This window comes from Rhynchophorus ferrugineus, unplaced genomic scaffold (genome assembly GCF_030347505.1).
Source record: "Rhynchophorus ferrugineus isolate W39M unplaced genomic scaffold, kcgeb_rfMv2 rfM8, whole genome shotgun sequence".
In the NCBI taxonomy this organism is placed as follows: domain Eukaryota; kingdom Metazoa; phylum Arthropoda; class Insecta; order Coleoptera; family Curculionidae; genus Rhynchophorus; species Rhynchophorus ferrugineus.
In genome coordinates, this window is record NW_027472587.1 from 679,526 (window position 1) to 696,375 (window position 16,850).

Here is a 16,850-nt window from a genome sequence, read left to right on the forward strand (position 1 = left end):
AGTTTCTTACCATCTTCTTCTGGCTTTTTTCTTGAATAATCCTTTTATCTCTATTGGGTAGTTTACAGATTTAGTCCCATGTTTTAAACTTCTCCTTCTAGTTACTCCATCGGTGGAAGGTTGGCTTTCCGTATCAGTGCCCTTTTAGCACTCTCTATTATATTTTCACTTAAAGTTAGCACAATTGTTGAATTATCATAATTTTGATCCAACATATCTTCTATTTACTAGAATACATGATGTAATTATAATTATTAATGCATTTTTTGTAATTATAATGAATGAGACAATACATTAAAAATCGTAATGAGTGAACGCCTCTTATAAATATTAATAATCCCTTTAATTATGGAATGCTAACAACAAATATTAAATTAATGAAATTTGCCTGCTTGGAATGTTTTCCATTTTTATTTAAATACTTAAAAACATTATTTAAAAACAACATAAAATATTGAATACATACATATAAACTTGTAATTTTAAGATATTCTTTCTAATTTCTGATTAACACTAAAACTTATTAATCGTATCCATTGCATCATATTCTGTTTATTTAGCTAAATTAATCAATTTATACTTCACAGGAATTACATTAATTGCAACGGATGGCGTAATACATACTATTGCTGTAACAAATAAGAAATTAATAAATAAGATGAATTAATACGTGTAATATATATTAATGATTCCTATAATAATTGAATACTAACACTGAATATTAAGTTAATTAAATATACCTATTTTATATATTTCTCAATTTGTAATTAGGAACATAAAACCTAAAAAAAGACACAAAACATTTAGAAGATACCAATATATATCAGAGATATAGTAGACAAATCAAAAGATATTTAAATGTTTTTGTACGCTTCCTCGCCATTTACTAATTATTATTTCAAGATATTGTTTAAACGTTCTAGTTGATTCTAGATCTGATTAACTGCATTCAACGTACGATGTCCTGTTTGTTTAGCTAGAATAATTTATATTAAACAGAAATAATGGAGTGATTGCAACAAATGGTGCAACAATAACCGTTGTTGCACAATTTAAGAAATAAATAAATATATTTCGTATCTAATAAATATAAATAGAAGAATCTGAAATGTGTAAAAACATTATTTAGAGTGTATTACCTTTCTTAAATCACCTTTTGCAATATAACGACTTTATATCATAAAATGTAACCATATAAACTATTGAGAATCGCTAGTGTCGCTATGAATTGCTAGTGTTTTTGACAGTGTGACAAATCTATAGGTTTTCTATTTGATACATACATATAAACTATATAACAATAGAACACTCAAAAATTAATTTTCATAATCATTTTAAGTGGGTTTTTCGAACGACTATTTCCGGCATTTTTTTTAGAATATAGTCTTACAAACATTTTTATATCAACTTTTTATATTTATATATAGAGATAAATTATTTAGACACTTACCCAATCGATTCATTCCATGACTGTAGTGTCCTCTATAGTCGGCTTCTAGCAAATTCTCGGATACTATTTCAGCATGGTCTTGTGGAGTACCAACAGCTTTGAAGCAATCGATCATAAATCGTTTGGCTTCTTCCAGCGGTGTTACAAGTCTTGGTGCTGAAACAATTGTTAAATTAAATTAAAATATTCATAAAAGTCGAGCAAACACTTTTTTAATCAACAAACACTATTTTTTTTAAATAAAAAATTAAAAATACATAATGGGGTTCTTATTAAAGTGCACAGAAACTCCTAAGTGATGTATATCATGTTTGGTGTCCCATCTAACTTATGTCCCTTTTACTCGTATATGATCCATTCTCTCTCATTTCTATACCCTCTCTACCCTCTTTTTTAATTTCGTTTTCAAGATATTTAAATATATTTAGCTGTTCTATCTTCAGACTTTCAATTTGTTTCTTTATTTGTCCAATTCTAACAATTTTTATATGAAATATGACAAATTTTATTATGTTAAATAATATTCTACTGCCACTTTTCATTATATTAGACTAGCGACCCGCCCCGGCTGCGCACGGGTGCAATGCTGATACTAAATTAAATACACTACAGAAGAAATATGAACGTTGTATATAAAAACATAGCGGCCCGCTTTGCACGGGCATAAAATATATATGCCTTGTCACTCAATGAAAACATGATTAAAATCGATCCAGTATTTTTGGTTCATTCATTACTGCCCTTGGCCTGCACGCATTAAATTTGGAGTAAAACAATTCCTCTTCCCCTATACTTACTATGAAGATTTCCTGCTATCTTTGGAATATCTAAATTCATACAATTTTTATTACATTACACATTTTTAAACGCAAATTTTAAATTTGTAATATCTCCGAAAATATTTGTTTAATTTACATGCTGTAAGGAACCATACTGATCTATATTAATTGCACACTGTATTTAAGGTACTTAATTCGATAAGGATTAATGCCGTATTGCTTAAAATAGCTTCGTAAATAAACCATTTTCTCACGTAAAAAGTAAACAATAAAAATGGTTAATGTGGGTTATCCCTAAAAGATAAACATATACCATCGCGGACTTTTTTGTAGACCTTTTTATGGTGTACAATACTATAGTACATTAATTTGATCTAACTCGTAGGGTTAGGCAGCGTTTTTGCTAATTGCTAAATAAGCCTAAAAAAATAGGTTAATTTACGACATCACGTTAGAAACCTCTAAAATTAGCAATGTTACCTTAGTATATTATGCATGTATTATACATATAAACCTTCCTCTTGAATCACTCTATCTATTGAAAAAAACCGCATCAAAATCCGTTGCGTAGTTTTAAAGATTTAAGCGCACATAGGGATATAGGGACAGAAAAGGCGACTTTGTTTTATACTATGTAGTGATTAATCTTTACTCCAGTTTTATTAATTTATAATTAATGATGAACTAATATCTTTAAAATATAATTATCAGTTATAAGGTATGTTTAATATTGTTAAAATTTAAAAGATCTAGATTTGATAACTTCATTGAATTCTCACATAGTCAAAAGGGTTTACTATTTCGCACAATACAGTTTTATGTAAATTTTGTTCCTGAAAAATGGTATTTGCAGGTAATTTAAGTTCAATATTTTATTATGCCGCTGCAGGAAGTCATCGTATTCTTGCAGAAGTTATAAAGTGCGTGTTACATAATATTTAGCCATAAAATAAATAATATTACTTTACAACATTTTTAAAAGCCGCCTTGGTGGCGCAGTGGTAAAGGCGATGGGACGGTTCTCAGTAACCAGGTTGGGTAAGACTGGATGTCTTCTGAGATGACTACTAAATTTGGCCACTCACCAGTCGGTAGGCTTAATGCTGAGAACCGTGGTTCGGAGCACACGTTAAACTTTAGGCCCAGTCCAGATAAACCCGTAGTTGGTAAAAGGAGACTTTCAAATATATATTTTGAAAAAAGCATTTTTAAAAGTGAATTATTACGAAATGTTTTGAAATAATGTCTTATAAATCAAACACAACTGCATTATTTATGAATATTTAACAATATAACCTCAATAAATTTAATTAATATTTTCACTGAATTTAATACCGGACGAATCTAAGTAATCAAATAAGTCAACAGGTAGATTTAATTTGTCATTTTTTTTAGTTCGCTTTATCAACTGAAACAATTATTAGTAATATTATTAGTGTAATATTATTTATCCTACTATAGATATAACAAAGATTATTTAACACATTTTAGTTATTATGTATTTAAACAAAATTGCTCTAGAATATTAATAAATTTATAGAGATATAATTGATATTTTGTTCATGAAAAAAACTTACTATATATATAATTAATATTTAATAACAAAAAGATGAAATTGTTTTATTTTAAGAAATATTTAATAAATATACTGACACTTGATCAAAACTAATGTTTGTTAGATAGTAGAAAAATATAACAGCATAAGACAACAAATATTTTATGCGATAATTCGAATAGGCTAATATTATGATACAAATAACAGTTTTCTTAAATTATGAAATATTTTGAAATATTTTGAAATATTATCTATCCAACACCGCATTAATTATTCATTAATTTGTTAATTCAGTTTACGCAATTTTATTAAATTATCAATAACTCAATGTATAAACTATACACTTCGATCAAAAAATTACGTTTAAATCCTGTGTCATTAGTTTTTGGAGACTTCCTTAAGAAACTAGGTAAATTCTTGTCCCTGTTAAATGTTAAATACTAAAGATAAACACTATGTGGTTCTATTCACAATGCATACACCGTTTAAAAGTGTACCAAATTAAATATAACAATTTACTGAAACAAGTCTGAAACTATCATTGAAATAACCTCAAAAAATAATGAAGACTTTCTTCAATTCAATTTTAATAATATTAATCCAACCCAACAACCAATAATGTCTGAGAAGTCCCCATAATTCTTATTCAAAACTTTTTGTTGATTAGAAATTACGTAACATTTTTAAAACATTTAAACCCGATCGGAATAAATAATATTGTTTATTGTAAACCTAAGAAAAAACTGTTATATGGTACTGGCCTTGACGATTTTAATGATGCTTGAATCTTGATTTCATTTTTTTAAATAAAAAACTTACTGTATTTGACTGCCATGGTCTCTTTTCCTAATTATACTATAACGTGTGAATTAGGAGTTCTCAACTAAAAATGACTGTCGCACAACTAACGCAAAATCTTCATAACAGCGAATAAACTTCTAGTCAACAAAGCGCTTGGTGTTTTATCTAAAATCGCGATTCGAAAACCACGTGAATGCGCAGTAGAAAAAAATTTGGTACAAATCCGTCAATCAGTCATCAATACTATCGTTGATGTTATGTCAATGTTATCGTATATTATTAAAAACTATTAGATATATTACATAACAGTCGGCATACAGGAAAACGTTATAGCAGTCTGTGTTTTGTAAATATTTTTTACCACCTTTTCTATACGAGCAGGCGGATATGTTTTGTTTTAATTCAAGCCCACTCGGTATAATTAATATATTGTTCTTATTATTTTGTATTAAAGTATATTAAGGATATGGTCTATTTTATATGTATTAAACTATTTATATTGGAATTATGTTTTATAAAAGGGGTGCGTAACATGATTACGGACCGATGGGCAGTACCCAGTACCGACAAAAAAGTACTCTAGTTGACGTTCGATTGAATCATTCTTATTAACTGTAACTTTTTTTATTACTAAATAACATCTCAGTGATATTAATTTCTTAGTAAAAATTACAGTCTTAACATTAATTACAGTCTTAACAATAACATAATTATTCAATGATGCAGTACAAAATTGTTATGTCAATGTTTATCCTATATTATTAAAAATTAAACACATTCCATAACAGAGGCATACAGGAAAACACGTTACACTAATCTGTGCTTCGTAAATATTTCTTTACCACTTGTTTCTATACAAGCAGGTTTGGCCAATATGATTTCTTTTAATTCAAGCCGACTAGATATATTCAATATATTGTTCCAATTATGATATATTAAAGTTTATTAAGGATATGGTCTATTTTCTATGTATTAAACTATTTATATTGAATAATGTTTTATAAAAGGGGTACGTAATTTGATTAAGGACTGATGGGTAGTACCCAGTACCGAAAAAAATTATTCTAGTTGACGCTCAATTGAATCATTGTTATTAACTATAGTTCTTCTTATTATTAAATAATATCTCAGTGATATTACTAAAAATTACAGTCTGAACAATAACTGTTCAGTGATGCTAAGTACTAAATTGATATAAAAAATCTGAATATTTTCTCATTAAAATTACTTTTCTTATTCGCTCATTCTCAGATTTCTGTGTTGTCCTTTACACTAAAATCACATCACACAAACTTAAAACTCTTAGTCCTCCTGAGTCGTCTTTTTCGATCTATACTGTCCCTGCCCCCTCAACAGTGGTGGTTAATTTATCTGGTTAGTTGCCCCCTCAACAGTGGTTTTTAATTTATCTGGTTAATAGTATCAATTCCAATTCCGGCGCATTAACAGCACTCCTCAATACTTTTTTCTAAAACCGCTGAGTTATGTCTAGATCGCTCTTCTTGGCACAACCTCATATCTGAATACATATGTCCATATGGGCTTAACTACTGTACTCCGTATGTACTCTGTATGTCGACAGGGCAAAATGTATTCCAAATAGCCAATACGTTTTTCCAAAATGAATATTTAGTTTATCTTTCTTCTTCTTTATGAGTGTCTTCTAACGCATCCAGTATTATTTCTAAATATTTTGCTATGATAGGGATGTGTTGCTATGTATTTCTCTTAAATATAAAATTGGTATGGGCAGATTTAGTCCCAATAAAACTGATTTTCCATTGCTTGATTCAGTTGTTATTATTTTTATCGCCCTTTTGCAATTTGCTGTTCCCTCGTGGTTTTTGTATATAGTCTTTAGGTCAATCGTCATAGTATTGTGATCAAAAGTAGCTATTGAACTATGTTGCAATACAGGAGCATCAAGGAGTACATCAAGTAAAGGACTAGTCCCACCTAACTCTATTATATTTCTTAACTAACTATATTTCTGTTATCAAAACGTAATAAAAGAAGGTGTTGCCCAGACTGTCATTATTGCCCTATATTCTTGGTCTTTTTATTGCTGTAGTCACTGCTCTTCTCATATTCAACTCACATAATTCCATAACCATTCTATTCGCTATTAATTTTGGCGAATGTGTGTCCTCTAAAGTGATCATCTCAAAGGTTCCGAATTATGGGCCGTAAATTCTTAATCTTTTTATTGCTGTAGTGAATGTTCTTCTTATACTCAACTGAACTACTGTACTGAACAAAATATGTAAAGATTAATGATAAATACAAGATCTTTTGTAGATACAATAACCGTTCCTAAAAATTGTTTCTTTGTCAAATAAAGGACCATCGTGTGGTTTTAACAACTACAGCCAGCTATCACCATTAATAACAATATTAATTGTCTTAATAATTTTCAAATAATATCATATTATCTGATTTCCTATAACTTTGACTCTACCACGTAACATTTTTATAATAATCAATAATCTAATATAAATTTATTTTAATAAATTTAGATCAACAGTTCCATGTATCTATGCATAATGCACGGTTACATCATAATGATTTATTTATATTGGTACTAAATCAACAATCAATAAATAATATTTCCTTGTATCCTTTTTTAATCTATTTAATTCGCAATTATCATTTGAATGACGTTATATTTACTTAAACATTTTTTAAAGACTAAACTATATATTTTAAAAACAATTACCGAAAGGTCAGTAGATAGCCAATTAATAGGAATAAATAAATGTTATCAAAATACTTTATACAGAACGTCAACTAAAGTTATTTAAGCTGTGATGTGGTAAGTAATTATTGTTAAATTAAAGATTTCCAACGAAATACAATTCTTTCAAACCATTTTATTTATGATTGTTCGGTCGTATACTTGATTCAATACTAAACCATATTACTATCACTTATTTTCCTTGAAAATTAATTAAAATGATTAATTATTACGAGCATGCTACAAATAATTATACAATTAATGTATTTTTATATTTCATTTTTAGGGTATAATTATATGGCTCGGTTAATGGAGGTGAAACCAAATGAAATAGTTATGGTTACATGATGTGACCGTTATTTATTGGCAAATAAATATATGGAAAATACAGTAGATAATAAGGCTGACAGCGATGTTATGCTGCGTGCAGACCGGGCCAACGAATGGGTTTGGTGAGATATTTCTAGTTCTGTTTGGACGGTTTGACGACAGCCAACGAAGGTTAGTTGGCATTCGCTTGCAATCCATAAAGTGTCGGTAACATCAAAAGAAATTAATTGAATCCTAGGTATACACTGTAATCGCCGCCGCCGTTGAAAATTACGCCCAACGAACGTTTGATCCTAATAATAAATACAATGTAATACGTAGGTTTCATCGAAGGCCACCGGTATCCAACGCCGAATCTCATTCGTTGTTTTTCGTTGGCCCGATCTGTACCCAGCATTACCTGAAGACGAGGCTTGGGCAGTCGATGGGGGCACGTCTGAACTGAACGCTGGTCAGTGTCTAAATGATCGAAAGTACCCTTCAATAATCTCCCAGATAAACGTCTCAGGGTTGCCGGTTATTCGTTTTCGTTTATTAGTCGGCGCTGCCGGCACCCCGCACGTGTCAACATCTAGGTTAATATTTTCTGGGTATTTAATTAATTATTAAATTTAAACAAACGTGAAATTCGACATGCCTCCAAGGTCGCCAGACATTATTTATTTTCCAAGTGACACTTGGCTCAACAAGCACTTGGAAAGTTGTCCAAATCACTGTGATTCTCAAACCAGGGAAAAAGTAATTTATTCCTATCGTACTATAAGCCTGTTATCTCTGATATCCAACGTTTTCGAGAAACTATACATCAAGAAGCTTAAAGTAATGACAGAAGAAAGAAATATTATTCCGGAGCATCAATTTGGTTTCCGTAACAAACACAGAACAATAGAGAAAGTTTAGATTGGTCAATAAAATAAATAAAAACTCAAACAAATAAAATTGCTCGGCTGCATTCCTCCATACATCTCAAACGTTTTCTTCAAGTTAAATTGAAAAGTTTTCTACCCCATCGGCGCTTTGTTACTGTTAAAATAATATCTCACAGACAGACATTTTATTGTGAAACAGGATGACGAATACACTGACCTACACCCAATATATCCAGGTGTCCGGAAGGCTGACGTACCGTCAAACATTACCACTGTGGCAACATATACTGACGATACAGCAATTTAAAAACCTATTTTAAAAACATGACATATCAAGGCGAATGAAACAAAATCTATTTACCTGACGTTCACCCTGCGTAGAAGAATTTGTCTTCCGGTAGATCTTAATACTCATCAACTCCCACAAGCAGATAATGTTAAATATCTATGAAAATATCTGGATCGACGCTTATATTGAAAGAACCAGATTGACCAAATTAAACTGAACTAGATGTATTGCCTCATATGACGTAAATCCAAGGTATCTTTGGAAAATAATATATTTCTTTATAAGTCAATTATTAGGCCCATGCGTATGGTATCGCAATATGAGGTGTTACTAGTAAATCCAACGCAACCATTCTTCAGGGATTCCAAAGTAAAGTGCTACGTGCCATCCTTGACGCTCCATATTATGCCATCATCCGAATTCAGTGCCATATCCCCCTGTAAACTATAACGAGTGTGATACAGTGTCCAGGTGCTAACGTAAAGTACTCAAGTACTAATAAAGTGAGTAACATGAAACTCATCAAATACTTATTTCCCTTTGGGCAGCTTGTAGAATGCTAAGAGAATAATTTTAAATTATTTATGTAATTCTGCTTATTCATGTATATTTTAACAATATTTAATAATTTTAACGTTTACTACATAATATTTCTTACATCTACTAGATATTTTAAACTATTAAAACTAAGTCATAAATCACAGACAAATTAATACAATCTGCATAACAAGTTTTTTATTTCATGTTCACTATAAGATGCACAGGTTGATGAGACTAAGTTTTGTTTTAAATCAAAACTGTCGTACTCGCCAGATCTGATCCCGTGTGATGCGTTCTTATAATATTCTATATCATATTGTTCTAAAAATTAAAAATCCCTCTCTGTGTTAGTTAGACTAGATAGTGCTTCGGAACGAAGTTAAAAATTAATAGTTGCGGACTGTAATAGGACAATAACTATTATATTATATGGTATATTACACATCATATTATATGAGGGGTTCTAATTGAAATCTGTTGTTATACAGAAGATGGCAACAATAGAAATCAAGGACTCAAAATGGTGTATGAAAATTCGATATATATGGGCAAAACATGCCCTTACAATTCCTGATCATTTCAGTTGCAAATTAGACACAATGTGATATAAAAGGAATAGACGACATAATATGAATACCATGCAATATAGTACATCTTGTTGCATGTTGGAAACACTACACCGTGTAAATAATTCGACGCGTATGTATTGTTTAATTTATATGCCAAGTTTTGTAGGTTATATTTCAGTGTATTGAACGCTTTTTTCTGCGAAAAACAAGCGATCGAAAAAGTGTGTGATCTCTCAGTCATTAATAGAGGGCAAATCGTTGGTGCTCGCTTAGCAGGAGGTGAACTTTTTAACGTTTGACAAGCGACAGTATCCACGGTAATGACAGTATGCACAAAACATGGTAAAATATCATCGGAGAATAGAAGTAGTGGGCGAAATCCAAAGTTAACTGATCGAGGACGAGATCGACGAACATTAAAAAAGATTGTGTATGTAGAACACTAAATAAAGCCTACGATCCGGATTGCCTGCTTCCTACAGTCAAGCGTGGGGTAGATTCCAATATGGGCGGCATATATTGTGATATTCAGCTGGTGCTCTCATTCACATCACTCACCACTTTACTGCAAATTAATACACCGACAACCTCAGCGATGAAATTCTTACAATGATTAAACCATATACACCAATACACATGGACCAAAAGTTTCAATATTTGTTTGAAGAGCCTCAGATCAGTATAATCAAGAATCAGAATATCATCAAAAATCTTACCTTGCCAAACCTCAAAAGAATGAAGCAATGGAGGACTGTTTTGGTACACAAATGGGCCAACACTCAACCTATCCCACAAAGAATGGCGACTGTTTTAGCGACATATATGCCAACTACTCAATTATTTTGCGTTATTCGAGTGATTAACCGTAACTAGTTTTGAACCCAATAATAAACATTTGCAGGAAGTGTTAATAATTTTTAATAGCAAAAAACTACAGCTGAAGCACATAGGTTGATAATAGAGACGAATAGTGGCGATTATATTAGTAAAGGAACGTATTGAGTATGGTTCCAGAGGTTCAAATTAAGTGTTTTCCTCGTGGAAAAAGAAAGCGTGAACACTCAGAATTGGACGACCTACTGGACGAAAATTTTTGCCGAACTGAGCAAGAGCTTATCTATTTAAGGTTACTCAACAAACTATTTCCTGCCGATTAAAACTTTTGGGAATGGTAAATAAGACCATTGGTTACTCTATGAAGTAATGTGGAGAGACGTTGATCAGTATATTAATATTATAAGAAAATAAAAGCAGATAAAAACAGCAGTTTCATTCGATTGAAGACAATTGTGGACTAATAAATTAGATAATAGATTAGATTAGATGTTATTTTATCACAATATAGTTAAAATGAAAAAAATTAAAATTTATGATAAAACTTGTAAAATTTTATTTGCAAAATAAAAAAAACGTTGAGGAGGACAATGATTCATATCCAACAAAAAATAGTAAATGGAAAAATGTTGATTTATACGAAGATTATGTTGAACAAAATCTACCTGAAATCATTCATTTTTTCTACATTTTTCTAAACGCCCCTATAAATTCTAAAGAATAAAAATTTCTTTTATATAGCCTTGCCGAGAAATTTAGAAGTTTTATATAATTTTACACATAAATAATGACACACACGGGAAATTAATTGCTTTTATTCAGTGTATCATTGCATTCATATTAGTATGAATTGTTATGAATGGTTGATAAGATGACATATGGTGGTTAGTAGCAACCGAATTATGAGAAAGGCTGACCACTAAATGACTAAACAACAAACGTACATAGCTTTATTCTGTTATATGTTATACTTCTAAGTCAGTTCTGTAGAAAAAAACAGAGAAAACCAAAAAAACCCGTAGGAAATAATAACACTTCAAAAAATTAGTATATCATAAATTAGGTTATTAAAGTTAATCCCCAAATAAACTCGGCGATGCATTAAATCTGATTATGTATGGCTAGGCAGGATTCATACTCACGATCATCAGATAATATTTCGCTATTTGCTGGTGTGGATTGAGCTGCAATTTGTAAATAAATCGATTAATATTTATCAGCCCATTAATATCTATATCAAGAAGATTATATTGTTAGTAGCGAAATTATTAATTATTGATTAATAACGAACTAATCAAATATATTTTATCAATTATTATTATTATATTAGGTGCTTTTATATATTCTGATCATTATTCCATCTTAAAAATGCATTTATTAAGAAGTATATATATATATATATATATATATATATATATATATATATATATATATATATATATATATAGTATATAGAGATATATAGTATAAATATTTTGCATTAATTTCTACCATTTCTTTCCCATCTTTCCAGCTATGTTGATTTGGCAACAACACAATCATCGATCCATTTCCAGCTACTGAAAATTGATTCATCAATTACAAAGATGTATACAACTCCTGGAGAGGTTGAGCTCGGTTTTCCTCTTACAAGTCATACAATTCATTATTGTAGAAATTGTTAGTCCCCTAGACTAGACTAGACTTTGGAGAAAACCGAGATCCGCATTCCTCCAAGAAGTCACAGGGCCGTTTAACCCACAAAAATACGTTCACACAAAAATTACATTATTGGCCTAATAATTTGTATAAACATATTTGTTTAAACATCATAGATTAGATAGGGTTTTTGATATATTTTAATGAATTTAGTTACATTACAATCATAATGTTTATAATCAAATAAGAAAAATCTTAATTTACAGTAAAAGAAGCTAAAGCATGCTAAATGTATGGGGTCTAATTATTTACCTACTCTACACATGTGATATACAACAAATGAAAAATATTAGAGAATCAATAGCGAAGAAGCCACACGAAAATTATTACACAAAAAATTACAAATTACAATATAAATAATTGGACAAAAACCTGGAAAATAACAATTAACGAAAGTAAATCTGCGCATGTGCAGTTCACGTATAATCAGATTGTACAAGCACCAATAACTATAAATAATACTATCATATAATATCATTTCATATAACAACAATGCTAAGTATTACGGAATGCATCTTGATGCAAAACTTACACGACTTATACAAGCAAATACGAAAAATAACACAAATACAATACAAGTTCTCCAAAACAAAGTCCAATGTATTGTAGATGCACCCAGATACTACAGGACCGATTACTTAGACCGAGGCCTTAAGATACAGATTGTCACTCACGAAATCAAGACAAAAGGAGAGATGAGAACAGACTTGCATTCTCATATCAATATCGAAGTAATACATCTCTTGGATAACACTGGAAAAGGACGCAAACTCAAAAGAATCAAACCATTTCATTTTGTGTAGTGTAGTGTAGAGAGGTGTAATTAATAGAAAACAACACTGTTAATACATACACTTTATTTTATCACAGACTAAAATGAATCATCCTAGATATATAACTATATTTAAATCATTGTAAGGGCAAATGACTACAGACTGAACGTTAGTCAATAAATAAATTTTAAAGAAACTATATTTTCATAAATATATGTTTTTTTTATTATTATATATTTTTTAAATTTAGTTATACATAGGAGATCGCCTTCTATGTTTCATTATTCTATAAATGACATTGGGCAGTATTTATATATCAAATAAATCAAGTAAACTATGCTACAGCTACGCTAGCTAATAAAACCTGCTAGTTTTCTATGATGTAGCCGAGAAATGTTAATGTTATCGATGGATACAGCCAGAACTTTACCCCGCCTGAGAAAAATTTAATGGTATAAAGTTATCTTCAATAGAAGGTTGTGAGAATCACTTGATTCATTTTTGTGCCCAGAAATCTAAAAAATTCTACAATGGCAGAATTAAGGTTTTAGCATAACAGAAAAATAAGTAAAGGTCATCGATATGTAAAAACAAACTGAAAGTCTTTTTTCCCAATCTATTATTTCTATTTATTTAAATATTTCCCAAACAGTTTCAGATAATAATTCATTCAAGTCAGATATTTAAAACCTTAAATGATTGTAGTGCTAATAAATACTGAAATATTTATCGAGTATCACGTGAACAGGAACCATCAAAGATACGATTATATAGAAAATTATTTGCCACATCAAGAATCCGGGAAGAGTTTTTGTAAATTGGATTTATTTCAATAGCAAACTAATTATATTTTAGGAAAAATTGACCCTGTGAAAGTAAAAGTTCAGATAAATATGACTCGATGTCCCTTATACGTTTTGATGAACATACCTCAACAAAATCACAGCTCGTTGATCATATAGGTATTTCACAACAATAAAATTCAACCAAAAACATTGAAATTTGGCTCGCGTAAATTTTGGTGTCAAAAATGATATTGAAAGAACAGCTCAATCCTCATTAAAATTGCGGGTTGTTATTTTGGTAAGTTGAGAGGCATTCAAAACTCCAACTAAGTATTAAATTAAAAGATTTTTCCAACTAAAAAGAAAAGTTTTTTTATGAAACAAAACATAAATGAGAATTTTGACAATGATAGGATTGAATTTTGCTTGTTAAACAACATAATCAAAGATGATGATACATCGGACAATGCTTTCAGCTTATATGTTTCGGGTGTGCATAATTATATAGATATATTATTGTGGGATTGTAAAAATAAATGGTTATTTGGTCCACATAAATGGTGCGTCTAAAACTCGACCTCATGGGTGGTGTAGAACAAAGTTTATCGCATATCTTTATAGAAATATAAGTTTGCTTTGTTATTGTAATGTTTATATATTCATAAATGAATATTATTTACCTATATTCTATTCAAAACAACAGTGAACTCATGTCATCAATATGTTTAATGTATTGACTATTACAACTTGTACATTCGTTAAGTAAAATCAGACAATATTTTCCTTCTAATTTTATTCTATTTAAAAAGAGATACAATGCTATCCGATAAGTCCGAACATGTAACCGAATCAGCTTACTAAAGTCGTCCATCTGTGAAACGTCTACAAAAATCATCAAAACATTAATTATAATAACTATAGGTTATAAACCGACAAACGTTGTTTTAGTGCTTTGCTGGTCTTGATAAATTTGAAATCGCTGCTTATTGTTACTCTTGGCTGAAAATGCCGAAGCCATTAGATAGTCAGAATCAGAAACATATTACGTCTCTAATCAGTTACTTCGAACAAGAACGATATAATGGAAGCCCCTTCTTTACAGTAAAATGCGGTAGAAAAATAAAATAGAAATTCTAAGTTGGTGTGGTTTTTATTGAAAGTAGTTTTTAGCGTATTGCAGCTGCACTGAATGGGCACAGTCATTAAGATATCTCAAAATTTAAAAAAAATATATAATACCGGATTCACCGAAAAGAAACTCTCATTATACGAAGCGGGTGACGAATAGAGATCACTTTGATGTTAGCTCTATCAGAGATCAAGTATATGAAATGTATTTTACGAACTATTGATTCGGTCAATGGAGATAGGAAGAAATTAAACAGTTATGGTTGACATAATTTGACCGTTACTTATTGACGTTATCTATAAATTCAGAAAATGTGTTACATAAAAGGGAACGGTGCAGTTTTACTTAAACAGACTCATAGGCTTTCAATGGTAGCACGTCTGTTCCTGTTCAACATCCGGGATAATATTTTCTGGGTATTTTGTAGGCAGCTATTCTATGATGTAATTCTATGATTGTAAATGTAAGGTTGACATGCCTCAACGTCGCTACAATACTGTATTAAAATTATTATTAATAAAATTAATTACAAATTCAAGAATATAGTGAATATTTTTTTCAATAACTTAATACACTTATTTCAGAGGAAACTGTTAGTTTGAAAAGTATCCATATAAATCTTAGAGATTTGCAGCGCTTTTAATGATGAGAACATCCGTTCGTACACCGTTGGTTAATATAGGATTTCAATAGTGTAAAGATAACACATGAAAAGGTCTAATGAAATTTCCAGATATTTCTTTAAAAGAATACCATTTTTAAAAGCATATAATAAAATCAAGGAATACTTATTATTTTAGGAAGATATTTATGTATTTAAATGAGATATGGATATCTCGGAACGGGATATTGAGTCACACATGACAGAGTGATAATAAAAATAGTGTAAAGACAACAAAAGTTTATAGAAACAAGTTGGAATAACAATTAATTAGGTTTTACTAGCCATAAATATTAATAATTCATTGCAGATATATTGTTCTTCATGTTGGAAACAGGAATAGTTTTACTCCTTAGTGCAGAGTTAGCGTTTTCCACTAAGTCCAATGATGACTACAATAGAGAAATTAACCATAACATGTATCTGCTGTGGTTTGAAAATCAGCTCTTAAAGATTTTGGAGGAACCATCATCAATGCTGAGAATTAATATCACAGGGCGATGAGAGTGAAAACAACTAATGGTGAGTATAGAATTAATATAGGATAACTGTAGAAAATCTTAAAGTAAAGTACACTACTTGAATATTCAGTTCGAAATTCGGTAGATAGGTTAGGAGATACCACTACATAAAAAACATTCTCCCAAATTTTGTGTGGAAAAAAGTTAAATATGAATACAATAAAACACAACTAACTATATATATATATATATATATATATATATATATATATATATATATATATATATATATATATATATATATATATATATATATATATATAATAAAACACAACAACAAACTATTTTGACTGTATAACTAATTGTAGTTTAAATACTTCATGTTAAGCATTAGATGTACTCTAATGTTAAAATAAATTATACTTATTTAGATTAGAATTTTGTCATAAGTCAAAGCAAAAATGAACTAAAAGTCAGAGTTGATGCAGCAACATTGCGATATTTTGATGACACCGAATATAGATGACGTGAGTTTACTGTTTTTTTGAACGGACTATACATATGGTTTTGTTTTTCTCCTTCCTTTTCCTTTC

General features: G+C 30.0%; 1 protein-coding gene across 1 annotated transcript in view; it reads right to left on the reverse strand.

The window, feature by feature from the left end:
• LOC143201057 (uncharacterized) overlaps positions 1-16,850 on the reverse strand; it is a 66,056-nt gene that overhangs the window by 36,688 nt on the left and 12,518 nt on the right. Inside the window, exons 3-4 of the mRNA XM_076411905.1 lie at positions 11,893-11,934; positions 1,451-1,606 (exon numbers count right to left, since the gene is read on the reverse strand). Of these exons, the coding sequence (XP_076268020.1) occupies positions 1,451-1,606; positions 11,893-11,934 (198 nt within the window). The remainder of the gene's footprint in view (positions 1-1,450; positions 1,607-11,892; positions 11,935-16,850) is intronic.